The 17,758-nt window shown below is 37.0% G+C and overlaps 1 protein-coding gene across 1 annotated transcript in view; it reads left to right on the top strand.

The window, feature by feature from the left end:
* LOC149831205 (uncharacterized) overlaps positions 1-17,758 on the top strand; it is a 104,125-nt gene that overhangs the window by 33,017 nt on the left and 53,350 nt on the right. Inside the window, exon 2 of the mRNA XM_090013739.1 lies at positions 1,820-1,928. Within this exon, the coding sequence (XP_089869865.1) occupies positions 1,820-1,928 (109 nt within the window). The remainder of the gene's footprint in view (positions 1-1,819; positions 1,929-17,758) is intronic.

Raw genomic sequence — 17,758 nt, 5'->3', positions numbered from 1 at the left:
CGTCTATTTTGATGATCCCACCGATATTGGTAACTGGGAGCATTGGGCTATTGCTCCTACCAGGAATTTCCTGACCAACAAAGTTTATAGATCGTTGCTTCCTTCGGGGGTGCCTTGGTTGCCCGAATCTGCACTATGGGCAAAGGGCCCTTCTCCCCGATCTTGAGTCCTGGCATGGTTAATCTTGCATAATAAGGTTCAAACTCACTCTACCTTAAAGTGGTGGGGGCTTCCAGCTGTCGAGTTGTTGTGTACTTTGTCATGCTGCTGAAGAATCCTCGTTCCACCTCTTCTGGTCTTGCCCTACTTTTGTAGAGATCTTTCGTAGGACTTGGAGGCAACCAGAGGTCCTGGTTATGGAGGAGTCCTTTGCGCTCGACCTCATCTTCGGTCCGGTCTGCCTTCGGCGCAATAAGCGGTGGCGGTTAATCTGGAGGTCGTGATTGTTTACCACTTGGTGGTTCATTTGGATGGCGCACAACGATGTTGTTTTTCGGGATTCTCCGATTCACATTAATCTTCTTGCGCACAAAATCCTAGTGGGCATTTACGTGATTCTGCGTATTCATCTTCCCGATCTTACTTTTCCTGCTGCTGTTGCTCCGCTTCCCCAGACATTTTTGGTTTTGCGGCTCCTGCGTGAGCCACTCTTTGTTTTTGTTGTTATGCTTTTGTTCTCTTTGGGTTCAACTATGTTGAAATCTTGTTTCCTCTCTCTCTCTCTCTCTCTCTCTCTCTCTCTCTCTCTCTCTCTCTCTCTCTTATCCATCCCCTTTTTCTATCTTCCTCCAAGAAGGGTCTCACATGCACACAGCACTTGAGTTTTTTCCAACCCTTTTTTTCTTGCCACACAATCAAGCACAAAATTTTCATTTAGAAAAGTTCTCATAACAAAACTTCTCATAGGTAATTTTTTTTTTCTATAAGATTTTTTCTTACTTCCAAACTTGTAAGGCTCTAATTGAGAGCCAAAGACGAGAAAGATAGAGATTTAAAGAGGGTTTAATTTATACCACTTCCCCACGCTAGTGTTTGGGAACCCTAATGTAGAAGATACATGGGTCATTTTCAACTGCATCCTCACAGGATATAGATGACAACTCCTGCCTTATCTCCCATTTTCTTCTCCACTCCCATCACCCCTCTCATCTCATCTCCAACACCAGCTCCCAAACATAGCCTAAGTAGCCAAAAAATGTAATTTCCAGCAAAGCCTCGGGTTTCTAGATATTCAAGTTTTGAGCTCCATCATCAAAACATAATTTATATGACATATATAGCTAGTATTCTAAGTAGACGATTCTAAGAACTTCTAGATTTGAGTCCAACTTGTAGGAGTTGAATCCAATGAAGTCGAGAAAAAATGGAGAATTAGACTCCTAAGCTAAAAATCTTGATTACGAAATTCATTTTTTGTTTATAGGCCTTACCTTTTTTCTTTTATAGGATTACGACTCTCATTTTTGTTAAGAGAAATATGATAATTATTACTATTTTCTCATAAATCATCAACAGCAAAAGGATAATGCAATATGCCACTTGAAATCAAGGGATTGCCACTGATCTCTTAGGTGACAGTTAATCACATGACTGCATTTTGAGTGGGGCCTGCATTCTATTGCTGTGGGAACTATAAAATGTTGTCATATGATTGGTTGATGGCATACAAGTGGTAAGTTAAGCAATCCCTTGATCCTCTCTAGCAATATGCAGTCATTTATCCTCAAACCATTACCAAAACAGTGGTAGATTTTTATTGAATTATAGAAAAAATGTGTTGTATTACTTCTCACCATTTCTCTATTTATAAAATGACCAGGTTGAATGCAATTATTTCAAAACCGGGCACACTAGTGGCAACTGACACAAATCGAAATAATACTTTATCTTGTATGCTACACATACTTCAAAATTCTGAGGCAATTCAGGTATGGAATATCATTTAGGTCTATAAAGTTTTTTCCTACTGTGGTGAAAATATCATCTATATATAAATTTGCACGTGAATGACTAGCTAGTCAAATATATGTTTCTCAAAATTTACCGTAAGGATCATCTATGTTTAATACTTGTCTCACTACTAACTTTTCAGTGAATTAGTAGACTGAATTATCTTCAGTAATTTAGTATCTTTATCCACTTTTATCAAGGAAGAGAAAAAGAAAGCAAGCCAATCTGTGAAATGGGAACCTAGAATGAGAATGAATCATGGCATTTGAATAGGCTCAGTGGAGTATGAAAATTTATTGTTGGAAAGGTTATGATCTCTACTTTAATTCTTCTTTTTGATGCAAAGCTTAAAAATATCCTATGCCAAAAATACACTTGAAATGGATCCATTCATTTTAGACTTGAAACATCCGTGTTTCAGGAAAACAATCATTTGGGCAAAATCCAAAGGATTGAAATTGGTCAAAATTGGGGTGTCTATATTATAAGCCCATGATATGCCAATAAGTCTGATAGAAGGATCTCAAAAAACCATTAGGACTAATGCATGGTAGTATCACCATTCATCTCAAAAACAGCTTTATTTTTACTTCATCTATTGTAATCAAAGCTATCAGTATGCCATTTTCTTCTTTAGTGACTAAAGGAGACGAAATACTTGACTATCCTAATCTACCACTTTTTTAGTGAATAGTTGTGAAAAAAATTGTGGTTTGATTCATAATCTCTCTCTCTGCTCATAATGTCTTGACTCATCTAGTTGAATGAGGAATTTGGAGTTATGACTAACACTTTTTTAAAATTTGGCATGGCCATACATTGTATTTTGTTCCCTATCATTTAACCATTAGCTTTTGGAGTTTTCATGTCAAAAACTTAATCATGGGCATGTCCTGAAGGCTATCGTTGATGAATGTCCAAAGTCTGACTTATTCTAGTGACGAAGGTTGCCTTTAAAAAGATCTAGTTTAACAACTAAATGGAGCATAGGACAGCCATATGTTCTATAGCACCGCTTTGCAAAATAAGCTGTTCACATTATCGCCTGTTAGATCACATGCAGAGAAAATCAAATGGAGAAGCAATGTAAGAATTATGCTTAGAAGGGCATACCTTAATAGCATTGTGATTTGAAACGGCTTTGGGAAGTATGTCTACATAAGTTTCCAAAAACTTGGACAGCCAATTAGCATTAACAAAAGCAACATGTTAATCGTGAGCAAAATGAAAATAAATCACAACAATAATAAGGATAACAATTCAGTCGACTACCTACATTCATGGGCAAAGGAAAGCACAGTTTCACTATGATGAACAAAAGCGTAAACCTTTGTTAACAAAGAGCCCCAAAAAAACTCTATAAAAAAGTACCTTCACATCCCACCTAAAGCTCCCTTTTATAGTTCACACACACATGAACTCGTCCGACTCTAATTATTAGACCTCCATCCTATAAGTATGATACTCTCACGTAAGGAGGACTCCAAAGAAGACAAAAAGACAACTTCCCATAACTTGAAAAAAATTATATTCTTATTAGATTAAGTTCACATGAGATGAAGAAACTTAGGCTATCATAGGTTTACCATCTCAATATTCTTTCAAATCTAAATGAATCACGGAGCGAAGTAGGTCCAGAATTCAAGACACATAAAAAATCCTCACTTTGGCTTGAATTCACTCAAAGCCCCACGAATAGCAAATTTTCTCCACCTTCTCCACAAATATCTGACAGGGCTCAATGCAAAATAATCGACCAATACCAATCCAGCTCAATGAATACCAGAACTTAGCACCTGAAACTAGCTTGGCTAATGCATTAGCTGGATTATCTATAGTTTAATCTTTTTGACAAGAATGTCACCCTGAGCAATAATATCACAAATAAAGTAGTACCTAACATCAATGTGTTTTGTTCTCTCATGCAACTGGTCTTAGGTCAAATGAATAGGCTATCACAATAGACTCTAGTCTTCTCTTGGCCCAAGTTGAGCTCACCTAGTTGACCTTTCAACCAAATTCTTTCATCCTTTGTAGTAGATAACACAACTGTAGACTGAGTTTTCCAACTTGTAGCACAACCTTTCAAAGAGCACACATATAAGTGACCTTCTATCAAGATCACCTGCATAAACTGAATTAACATATTCAACCAAATTGCCACTGCTCCTCCCAAACTACAAACAAGTATCAAAGGTATCCTTCAAATACTTGAGAATTCACTTCATTTTCTGCGAGTGAATTTTACCAAGACATGACATGTATCTTTTCAAAACACTAACAACATGTGAAATGTCATGACATGTGCATGCCATTGCATACATATATAATGATGCCAACAACACTAGAGTAGGGTACATATGACATATGCGCAGTTTCCTCATTTGTTTGAGGAGACAAAAGAGCATAGAGTTTGAAATGTGCAGCAATAGGAGTACATCTATGTTTGTTATCTGCCATGGCAAAATGCTCAAGAATCCTCTCAATATATTCTTTTGGCTCAAATATAGCTTGTTAGTTTTCGAACTCTTTAAATCTCCATGCCAAGAATCTTCTTAGTTGAACCCAAAATCCTTCATGATTGTTCCACTCCACTACAAGAAACTCGTGGATTAGCGACGACCTAAATTCGTCGCTAATCCGTCGCTAAACAACTTAGCGATGGATTAGCGTCAGATTAGAGATGAATAACTTTTCTCACGATTTTTTCGACGCTAATTCACGACGGAATATATCTGTCGCCAGTTCCGTCGCTAAGTTGCGACGGAATAATAAATGCCAACACCCGTCGCAAGGTCGTCGTTACTATACGGTGACTTTGGTTTTACGATAAATTTATAGTCGTCGCTAATCCGTTGATACCTTCAACGATAATAATAATTAGTGACGGATATATCCATCGCTAATTCGTCACAAACAAGGAAAAAAATAAAAAAAATATTTGAAAATTAAATATTGAGAAAAAATTTCTCGTAATACAATTTATATTTACTGTACAATTTATAGTTTCTGTGAATGAAAAACAAAGTACACATCAAAATACATATAAAAGGAAACTAAAATAATTAATCGATCCACTGTAAAATTCGCATGTTTGAATTATTTATAATTCAACATTTACATTTTTGAAACAAAAAGAAGGTAGAACAAATTCAACACATTAATCCAATCATCGCCAAGATTTTGTGCGTCTTCTTGTTCATTGTCTTGATCTGTCCTTTCAACTCCACTACGCTGATTATCGCCAACAACATACACAACAAAAGAAAGGTCAATATTGATAAACAAAATATATTGAAATAAATTATACTCTATATGTGATTCGATTACCCTCATATGTGTTCTAAGGCAGTAAAAAAACTGTATATGTGATTCCATCATGCTCATATGTGTTCCAAGATAGTAAAAAAATTATATATGTGATTCTATCATGCTCATATGTGTTCTTAAGGCAATAAAAAAAACTTATATGTGATTCAATCTTGCTCATATGTGCTCTAAGGCAGTAAAAAAAATGTATATATGATTCTACCATGCTCATATGTGTTCTAAAGTAGTAAAAAAACTTTATATGTGATTCAATCATGCTCATATGTGTTCTAAGGCAGTAAAAAAACTGTATATGTGATTCTATCATGCTCATATGTGTTCTTAAGGCAGTAAAAAAAACTTATATGTGATTCAATTATGCTCATATGTGCTCTTAGGCAGTCAAAAAACTTAACATGTGATTCTATCATGCTCATATATGTTCTAAGGCAGTAAAAAAACTGTATATGTGATTTTATCATGCTCATATGTGTTCTTAAGGTAGTAAAAAAAACTTATATGTGATTCAATTATGCTCATATGTGCTCTTAGGCAGTCAAAAAACTTAACATGTGATTCTATCATGTTCATATATGTTCTAAGGCAGACAAAAAACTATATATGTGATTATATTATGCTCATATATGTTCTAAAGCAGTCAAAAAAACTTTATAAGTGATTCAACCATGCTCATATGTGTTCTAAGGCAGTAAAAAAACTTTATATGTGATTCTATCATGCTCATATGTGTTTGAAGGCAGACAAAAAACTGTATATGTGATTATATTATGCTTATATGTGTTGTAAGGCAGTCAAAAAAATTGTATATGTGATTCTATCATGCTCATATGTGCTCTAAGGCAGTCAAAAAACTTTATATGTGATTCTATCATGCTCATATGTGTTCTAAGGCAGACAAAAAACTATATATGTGATTATATCATGCTCATATGTGTTCTAAGGTAGTAAAAAACTCTATATGTGATTCTACCATGCTCATATGTGCTCTAAGGCAGTCAAAAACTGTATATGTGATTTTATCACGCTCATATGTGTTTTAAGGCAGGCAAAAAACTATATATGTGATTATATCATGCTCATATGTGTTCTAAGGCAGTCAGAAAAACTTTATATGTGATTCTATCATGCTCATATGTGCTCTAAGGCAGTCAAAAAACTTTATATGTCATTCGATCATGCTCATATATGTTCTAAGGCATGCAAAAAATTGTACATGTGATTATATCATGCTCATATATGTCCTAAGGCAGTCAAAAAAACTGTATATGTGATTCTATCATGCTCATATGTGCTCTAAGGCAGTTAAAAAACTATATATGTGATTCTATCATGATCATATGTGTTCTAAGGCAGGCAAAAAATTATATATGTGATTATATCATGCTCATATGTGCTCTAAGGTAGTCAAAAAAAAACTATATATGTGATCCTATCATGCTCATATGTGTTCTAATGCAGTCAAAAAACTGTATATGTGATTTTATCATGCTCATATGTGCTCTAAGGCAGTCAAAAAACTGTATATGTGATTTTATCATGCTCATATGTGCTCTAAGGCAGTCAAAAAAATGTATATGTGATTCTACCATGCTCATATGTGTTCTAAGGCAGTTAAAAAACTTTATATGTGATTCAATCATGCTCATATGTATTCTAAAGGCAGTAAAAAAACTGTTTTTTTGATTCTATCATGCTCATATGTGCTCTAAGGTAGTAAAAAAACTCTATATATGATTCTATCTTGCTCATATGTGCTATAAGGCAGTAGAAAAACTGTATATGTGATTCTACCATGCTCATATGTGCTCTAAGGCAGTCAAAAAGCTGTATATGTGATTCTAGTTCTAAGGCAAACTGTATATGTGATTTTATCATACTCATATGTGCTCTAAGGTAGTCAAAAAACTGTATATGTGATTCTACCATGCTCATATGTTTTCTAAGGCAGTAAAAAAACTGTATATGTGATTCTACCATGCTCATGCATGTTCTAAGGCAGTCAAAAAACTGTATATTTGATTTTATCGTGCTCATATGTGTTCAAAGGCAGTAAAAAACTGTATATGTGATTCTATCATGCTCATATGTGTTCTAAGGCAGTAAAAAAACTGCATATGTGATTCTATTATGCTCATATGTGTTCTAAGGCAGTAAAAAACTGTATATGTGATTCTATCATGCTCATATGTGTTTAAAGGCAGCAAAAATATTATACTGAAATATTATATAAAAGTTCAATATTGATAAACCAAATATACTGAAATAAATTATATCCAATGCACCTAAGTTAAGGCAATCAAAGTTATATGAAATCTAACGACATGTAATATATCACATGAAACTTTCATACCTGAGAGAAACTTGCAATCGAAGTTCCCCTCTTCTGTAAAAAACTGTTGAACTCATCTTGGAGAACGTCAACAATTGTTTTATGGAAGTAGTCATGCATTGTGTCCTTAACGATCTGGCGTACATCATCACCAGAAAAAATAAGATGCTTGGAGTTGATGTTGATGGGAGAAGTCTGTGAGTCATGACTAGAGGAAGCAACGACTGGTGAGGTGTTCATATTACTCCTAAACTCGAACACACAACCCTTTTTAGGTTTACCTGTTGTAGTCACCCATGTTGCAGGATCAAATGATGGATGCTGAGTAAAGTCATTCCCATATCGCTCTACCATTTGTTGCTCATATGCCTCCTACAAAATAATGTTTACAGTATGCATTAATAATTAAGAATTACAATGTTTATGATAACTTGTATATTATAATGATTATTAATACAATAAATACATACCGTTGTCGTTCTCGCCTTCTCTGATACGAACTCTCCCGTGGTCTTACACTTTTGTGTTTCAACAAACACATCCTTGTATGGCACAATGCCTCTTTTTTATGCTTCCTGCGAAGTGAAATGATAAAAGATTTAGTTAACAGGTTTGCAACAATACTTATAAAATTGACAATATATATTGATGAGTTACCATTTTCTTCAGATGGCTCCTAAAAGTCCTAGATCCATCTGTGTGTAGATGGGCTTCGGGCATTTTCGCTCGATTTTGTGCAGTTTTCGCTGAGCGGTTTCGAAATGCATCCCCCGCCCACTTGTCGCACATTCTCTCCCAATCATCTTTCCTGACAGTAATAGGGTCATGGCCCTTCCACTGTAGTAGATCATCTATTCTACGAGATGCATTTTTTGTTGCAGTCTTCATATTGTGCAGCATGTCTGCAAATGGATTGGCAGCCACCTTCTGCCACACCTTCTTTGCATCATGTTCCTCCATCGTAGTCGCGAAGCGATTCAAAGCCTATATATATTTTCAGAAAGTTAGTAGACATGACTATAACAAAAAATTAAATATGAAACACATTAACTATGATAAACAACTGTATACCGTGAATGAGAACAACAATGATCTGTCTATCACCTCTTTTGGATACTCTTTCCATTGAGCGACCAGTCCTAGTAGATATTGAAGTAGTGAATTCCTAATATCGCGTACTACTTCTTGTGGCTCAAACCTTGTGTTGCATATGAATTGGTATACAATAAATATCAATATACAATATTTATAAGATATGGAATAAGTGAAATCAAAATAGTTATGGTTGATTATCGATATACACTATTCGAATGGGTCTTCTTATGCCACACTGAGAAGACTCTGCATCCTGTATTGGCTCCTGACTTGTATGATCAACTGGTGTAGGTGGGTCATATACAGACGAAACATCATCTGTAAAAAAATATGTTAGAAATTCTCAGAATGCGCATTTCAACTAATCAAGCATCCAATTAGTTAAATGATATACCTATCAAAGGAGCCCGTGAAGATAAAGGCTGAGCCTGGCTACTACTGGATGAACAACCACTGTAAGCTCCACGAACCATATTCTAACAAATAAAAAATGTCATGCAATACATTCAAATTGTTTCAAATCATTCACATCAATGCAATACATTTTAATACATTCAAATAATTCAAATCAAGTATTGCAATATATTCAAATCATTGGAATACCTGCAAATCATTCACATCATTGTAATACATTCAAATCATTCACATAAAATATTGCAATACATTCAAATCATTTACATCAAGTATTGCAATACATTCAAATAAATCAAATCATTCACATCAAGTATTACAATGCATTCAAATCATTCACATCAAGTATTACAATACATTCAAATAATTCAAATCATTCACATCATGTATTGCAATACATTCAAATCATTCAAATCATTGGAATACCTACAAATCATTCACATCAAGTATTGCAATACATTCAAATCATTCACATCAAGTATTGCAATACATTCAAATCATTGGAATACCTGCAAATCATTCACATCATTGCAAAACATAAAAATCATTCACATCAAGTATTGCAATACATTCAAATCATTCACATCAAGTATTGCAATACATTCAAATAATTCAAATCAAGTATTGTAATACATTCAAATAGAGGTTTATATTACAAAATTTTGCTCACCAGCTTGAGAATTCTTCTTCATCACTTGTTTGACTTTCATATTCTTCTTCTTCATTGTTTGCCCATCCACTTGGTATATCGTTTGGATCACATTCTTCTATGAATGTTTCATCGACCAATGGAGATATGACATATATATCATGTGCAACATCGTGACCATACTCAGGGTATAGTTTGGACTTCACCTTGCAAACTGCCTACCATTCATTTCTATTTGACTTTTTTGTACTCGGATATTAAGTATAATAAACTTGTTGAGCTTGCGAGGCTAATATGAATGGTTCATATGTTCCAAACCTTGATTTATGATTCACCTCCATAATGCCTGAGGCTTTGTAGACTCTTGTTGCAGTTGGATCAAACCAATGACACTTGAATAAAGTTACCCTATTATTTATGCCTAAGTAAGTCAACTCCATTATTTCCTCTATAACATTGTAGTAATCATGTTCATTTTCACCGTAGCTGCTACCCTTGACACACACGCCACTATTCATCATTGATTTGTTTATACCATAATCTTTTATATGAAATCAATAACCATTTACGATGTACCCGTTGTAATATTGCACAACTTTGGTCGGACCATTTTGTAAATCACATATTCCTTGATCTTTAACATCACCATGGCGGACTGACACACAAACATAAAAAATGATTGTGATCACGACCAATTAAGTAACTTAGTGTTGTTTACAAGTACATAATTTATGTGAGCGTCCTTACCAACTCTTTCAACCACTGCATAAACTTAGTTTCACATTCTTTTTGTACTTCTGCATTAGTGAGATGTGAAACTTTTCTTTGCAACTCCAAATCAAATCGTCTGCAAACCACAAATACTTATATTACTGAACCATATATGCACGTATAGAACATAAAATGATTTATAATTGTGTTGCGTCTACATATACTTACTCGATGTATGGGTCGATCGCTGAGCAATTAAAAAGAATATAGATGTGTGTTGCATCTTGCTCTCGATCTGCCAAGAGTCTTGATCGACAACTATCAAATGCATGCCGAAGTAGTTGAAATATCGACAGTTTGTCAACTACAGTTAGTTGTTCTCCATCATCGTTATGAGGCGGGCATGTGTAACGTGTTGGAATATGAGGTTTAAAGTACATAGATAAAACATTTGAAATCTCTTCTAAAGTGTACGCCTCACAAATAGAGCCTTCTACTATTGCTTTATTACAAACCTTTTTGAGGTCAAACATGCATCTGTCAAAAATATATATTTCAAATTTGAAATATCTGTTATTGAAGAGATAAATATAAGAAAACATATACCTTTCAAATAGGTACATCCACCGATATTGCACAGGACCACCAACCCTTAGTTCATATGGCAAATGTATGATCAAATGTTCCATAACATCGAAAAATGCTGGTAGAAAAAACTTTTCTAGCAGATAAACAGTAGTGATGATAGAGTCCTCGAGATTCTTTACATCAGATACTACGACTTCTGATGGGCACAATGTTCTAAAAAATCTACTCAACTGAGACAATACCCCCATATAGGTTTGTCTAACATATCATGGAATGCTAGGGGTATCAATCGTTGCATAAAGATATGACAATCATGGCTCTTCAACCCATATAATTGTCCATCACCAATCTTCACAGCCCGAGCAATGTTAGAGACATATCCATCTGAAAATCTCAACTGTCTCAACCATTGACATACCTGCTTTATTTGATCAGGTCCAAGCACGTACCTTGCCTTTGGTTTCAGTACTTTGCTATTATACTCTTTGAGTTTCAATTCTGGTCTTTTACATATTACTTTTAAATCCATACGGGCCTTCGAATTATCCTTTGTTTTCCCTTTAACATTCATTATTGTATTGAATACATTATCAAACACATTTTTCTTCACATGCATCACATCCAAATTATGTCATATCAATAGGGTCAGCCAATATGGTAGTTCCCAAAAAATAGATTTCTTTGTCCAATTGTGATCCTTCCCAAATCCAAGGAAGGGCGTCAGACTATGGGCATCTGTTAATATATCTGGAAAGTATCACAATCTTCTTAAAATCTCTATGCCAGACAATCTTGTGGGTGAACCTTCCATTTCAGTTGTGCCTGCTCGAAACACATTTCTTTATCGTCGGAACGGATAGTCGCTGGGTAGAAATCGATGATGACACTCAAACCAGCAAGACTTCCTTCCATGCGTCAATCTAAAAGTTTTTGTATCCTCCATGCAGTACGGACATACCAAACTCTCATGTGTGCCCAAACCAGATAACATACCATTTGCAGGGAAGTCACTGATTGTCCATAGAACATCGACCTTCATATTGAAATTTTATTTTTTGTGGGCATCATACGTGGTAACGTCGTCATCCCACAGTACTTTTAGTTCATCAATCAATGGCCTTAAATATACATCAAGATTTTTGCTAGATGAGTTCAGACCAGGGATCAATAGAGACAAGAAAAGATTTGGATGCTTCATACACAAGGTTGGTGAAAGGTTGTATGGAGTTACAAATACTGGCCAACATGAGTATGGAGTTGATCTACCCCCAAATGGATTAAATCCATCTGTACATAGACCGAGTCTAACATTTCTCACTTCCATTGCGAAGTTCTGATGAGTACGATCAAAGTGCTTTCAAGTTTTCGCGTCAACATGATGCGTGATCTTGTCTTCATCATGTCAAACTTTATTTGCATACCATCTCATGTGTTTAGCTGTCCTTGAAGACATATACAATCGTTGCAATCTAGGAGTGATAGGAAAGTAGCAGAGCGACTTGTATGAAACTTCTTTTGATCTCGTGCTACCATTGCCTCTTGTTTTTTGCTTGAACCGATGATGCCCACATGACGGGCATGATATGTTGCTTTTTTTATCCTTAAAATACAATATGCAGTGATTTGGACAAGCATCTATCTTTTTATACCCCATACCTAGAGTGTTGACCATAACATTCGCACGATAGAAATTTTGTGACAATTTCTCTTCTTTGGGCAACATACTCTTCATAATCATGCACAAACGGTCAAAACATGATTGACTCAAATTATACTCGTACTTTAAATTCATTAGTTGAAGAACTGCAGACAAGATAGCGTGACTCTCACAACCGTTCCAAAGTGGCTCATCAGCATCTCTAAGTAAATCATAAAATCTACTAGTTGCATCGTTTGATGATTCTTCATCTACTGCAGTTGTTACATCACTAGGACCCATAGTAGAACCCAGTTATGTTCCTACGACATCAAATATCAAATCCATATATGGATTATCGTGCACCACATTCACCCGTGCATCAAAATTGTTTCTAAATTCTTCGCCATGAAACATCCAATTCTGATAATCGCTCACAAAACCCTTCCTGTATAGATAATGTCTAACGCCATGAGATTCTACAAATTGATTGTTCTTACAAATTTTGCAGGGATACCTAATCTGACCTGTAGGATCCACTGTACTGACACTTGCCATTGCAAATTCAATAAAACTTTCAACACCATCCATATATTCATGCGATAACTCATTATCAACTATCCTATGATACATCCATTCAAGGTTTGCAGTTATTTTATCATATGATGTTATAAATAGTATCCTAACCAGTTAAAAGAGAATCATTAGAATGTTATGATGAAGAAAATATCAAATTTATCATGCAATATATGATGTCATACAATCACAAGAATTATGATGCATGCATTGATAACTTAATATTTTCATGTGCAAACTATTCATAACACGATACATTCATTTGAAGCATGCTTTCATTATACAATTTCACATGTAAGTCATAATCAAATTGAAAGTAACTACATGCAAGCATGGATATAATCACATCAAACATTGCAATACATCGAAAATATTTATATCAAAAAAATATCAAACATGTACCTGCAGTAAACACACTCCAATATCCTGCTAACTACTACCATGCCTAGCATGAAATCCATACTCCAAAAATAAGAACACTTCTATTCTCATACATTAAAATCATGCTCAGCATGATCTCTAAACTCTAACAAAGCAGTCCTAGATATCAACAACTAAGTGAGTGTGTGAACAATAAAGTGTTGCATCTAATAAATTAAATAACATGTGATGCACTTACATCACTTACTCACCACGGGTATTTACCCGATTTGCATTATTTTTGTCACTTACTTACCATGGGTGGCGGGGCACAAGCGGGATCCGTTAAGAAATCTACAAGAGACACTGTGTTAAAATGAAGTCACCCTTTGACAAAAGGAAAAAATTTAAAATAAATATCGAATTAGAATGAGATTTCGACGAGGCGGAACGCCTCCCAGGCGTCGACCACCTCTTCGATCGGCCCAACAGATTTTCGAGTTCGGCCGGCCAGTCAGTAGGCCAGCGATGTACGACAGCGGCACGAGGTCTCCGGAGGTAGTGATCGTCCCCCGAAACAGCAGGCACGGGGTGATGTCGTGGTTCAGGAACCCAGCGATCGCCCTCTGGCTCGTCGCCCCCCCTGTCGAAAAAAAAATGAGGCAGGAGAGGCGACCCCCTGCCGGAAAAAAAATGAGATAGGGTGTCGCCCACCTGCCCGAAAAAAAAGAGGCAGGGGGGAGACCCTCTGCCTGAATAAAAAAATGAGGCAAGGGGGGTGACCCCCTGCCGAAAAAAAAAGGCAGGGGGTCACTCACCCCCTGTCGAAAAAAAAGAGGCAGGGGGGCGACCCCTTGCCGGAAAAAGAAAACGAGGCAGGGGATCGCCCCCCCCCCCCCTGCCGAAAAAAAGAGAGGTCGGGGGGCGACCCCCTGCTGGAAAAGTAGCGGGGCGACCCCCCTTGCTGAAAATAAAAAATGAGGCAGGGGGCGACCCCTTGATGAAAAAAAATCAGGCAGGCGCCCCCCTACCAAAAAGAAATGAGCCAGGAGGGGCGACCCCCTTGCCGAAAAAAAAAATGAGGCAAGGGCTCACCCCCCTGCCCGAAAAACAAAACAAAACAAAACAGAGGGTCGACCCCCTGCTGGAAAAGTAGGGGGGCGACCCCCTGCCCGAATAAAAAATGAGGCAAGGGGGGCGACCCCCTGCCGAAAAAAAAATGAGGCAAGGGGGGTGACCCCCTGCCGAAAAAAAAAGAGGCAGGGGGTCGCCCCCCCCTGCCGGAAAAAAAAGAGGTAGGGGTCGCCCCCCCTGCCGGATTCTCCGAGCAAAAATAAAAAACACAGATAAAGAGGGTTTTACCTCAGGGGTCGCGATGGCGGTGGTGACGGTCGCCGAAAACTGAGAGAGGGGCCCAAATCCAAGGTAGTTGGAGAGAGGGATGGGGCAGTCGACGGAGAGCAGGAGGGGTGCGGTCGCCGATAGCCGGAGAGAGGGATGAGGCGGTCGACATAGAGTGGGAGGGGGGTGGTCGTCAGTAACCGGAGAGAGGGAGATGTTCATTGCCGGAGAGCGGACGGAAACCGACACGGTGCGGGAGAGAGAGAGAGAGAGAGAGAGAGAGAGAGAGACGCAAATGAGAGTAAAAAAATTTGATTTCGTGCCCTAGGGGGGTTTTACATTGACATTTAGCGACGGATGGGCGACAAAAATATTCTGTCGCGACTCTGTAGCTAAGTAGCATTGGCATTTAGCGATGGAATATTTTCGTCACCCACGCCATTGCAGCGTCGAGAAAACTTCCGTTGCTAATGGTGACTAGTTTTGCGACAAAAACTTCTGTCGTTAATCCGTCGCTACTTAGCGACGGAAATATTTTCATCGCTATTTTCGTAAAAATTTCACAAGTTAGCGACGACTACTCTTCTCTCGCTAATCCGTCGCAACTTTGCGATGAAAAAAATCCATCACAAAGTTCCGTCGCTAACTAGCGTTTTTCTTGTAGTGCTCTATGTTGATGGCATTATTCTGACTAGCAATCATCCTCAGTTTTTTAGTCAGTTCATCCACACCGCCAGTCAAGAGTTTGCAATGAAAGATCTCAGATTCTTGCATTATTTTTTGGGCATTAAAGTCCACAAATCCTTTGGGGGTCTTATTCCTGAATCAGAAGCGCTATGCTAATAAGCTTCTTGACATGGCTGAAATGGTTGGCATCAAGCTTGTGGAACGATAATGGCTTAACCATGCTTGTCTCAAAAAAAGTGAAAATAAAGGGTCCCACTTTTACCTTTTCAACATGAGTCTTGTCTAAGCAATAATAATAATGTCCTTTTGTTTTGTTCTTTTTTGTATCAGGTTATTTTCTTATCGACGGTTCCAGTAAGATTCCCCTTTTAGACGGATCTAACTTTTCAGATTGGAAAGAAATTGTGTTATTCACTTTAGGATATATGAATCTCGATTTGGCCCTTAGAACTGACGAACCTCCTGCTCTTATAGAGCAAAGCACAGTCGAACATAAGGCTGCCTCTGAGAAGTGAGAGCATTCAAATAGACTTAGCATGTTGCTTTTGCAATCAAGAGTGGTTAATAATATTTGAGGCGCTATTCCTCACTGTAGGACAGTAAAGAAATTGTTGGGAGCCATTGAGGCTCAGTTTGTTAGTTCTAATAAGGTTAAGGCCAGTACATTGATATCCAAGCTGGTATCTATAAAATATATCGATGACAGTCACATCCGATAACACATTCTGAAAATAAAGAATATTGCATCTCAATTGAATGACATGAAGTTTGTTATTTCTGACTCTTTCTTGGTCCATTTAATTTTGACTTCGTTGCTTTATGAATATGGACCCTTTAAAATCTCTTACAACACACATAACAATGAGTGATCTTTTAATGACCTATTGTCGAAGTGTGTTGAAGAAAATGAGAGACTAAAGGGAGAGAAGATGCCTAGTGCACATATGGCCTCTCATAAGGAAAAAGAGGCCGGAGCCAAAGAAAAGCTTCTTCAAGAGGAAGAATCAGAAGAAAGTTGCTGGGGTGAGTTCAAACTTTTAGGCGAAAGCTAAATCTCAGTTAGGAGGCTCTTCTCTAAAGTGTTTCTTCTGCAAGAAGAAGGGGCATAAGAAGGTGGACTGCTTGAAATATAAGAAATTGCTTGAAAATAAAGGTAATAAGTCATTTATTTCTCATGAGTGTAATTTGATTCATGTTCCATTGCATAGTTGGTGGATTGATTCTGGTGCCACAGTACACATTGCCAACTCTTTGTAGGCATTTCTGAAAAAAAGAGAACCAATATAGCATGAAAGAAGCATCTTCTCAGAAAATAAGATGCGTTCACATGTCAAGAACGTGGGAACTGCAGAATTGTATTGGAATCAGAATTCATTTTGAATTTGGTACTGAAATAACTGAAAAATATATGAGATTAACCAACAAAAGTTAAAATATACTAAAAAACAGATACTCGTTTACAATAGAACAACATAGAAAGACAAACTCTTCTCTATTAATTATTTTATTTGGCAATGACATGAAAATGAGAAACTATCCTCAATGGTAAGATGAAGATCACTCGTGCAGCTTTATACTGCAGACAATGACTCAGGTCAAAGGTATAGCAGCAACTTCTCCATGGCTAATTAAGAAAAAGAAGAGATTTAAAAGGACAAAAATTGGTTTGGTTTGGAGCTCTTGTGCAAATGCCCCAACAAGGTTCACTTCAGGATCAAAACTTAATTCAAGAACTTTACCTTTCAAGTTTAATCAATCAAGTTGATTCAGGCAAGCACCATTCACCTAGGGGTGTCAATGGTTTGGGTTTGATGATAAATAAAAAGGTTAAAAAAGAATTCGGGTCAGACCCGAAGGGTCCAATTAATATATGATATGGTTTGTGAACTTTCATACCATACATGGGCCAGACCCGAGTTCCAACTGAGATCCTCAAATTTCAATGTAAAATGGATGAAAAATATAAATTTACCAAAACAAGGTGAGGCGCGTACGCCTCACCTTGAGGCATGCCTCGCCTTGAGGCGTATGCCTCAAGGTGTATGAGGCGTGCGCCTCAGAGCTTTTGCACCTTATGCCTGCGCCTCAAGGCACA

The sequence above is a fragment of the Nuphar pumila genome, chromosome 7, assembly GCF_984573655.1.
Source record: "Nuphar pumila chromosome 7, dmNupPumi1.hap1.1, whole genome shotgun sequence".
Classification (NCBI taxonomy): Eukaryota; Viridiplantae; Streptophyta; class Magnoliopsida; order Nymphaeales; family Nymphaeaceae; genus Nuphar; species Nuphar pumila.
The sequence above is the reverse complement of the archived record's forward strand: the minus strand, read 5'-3'. Positions and strand labels throughout refer to the sequence as shown.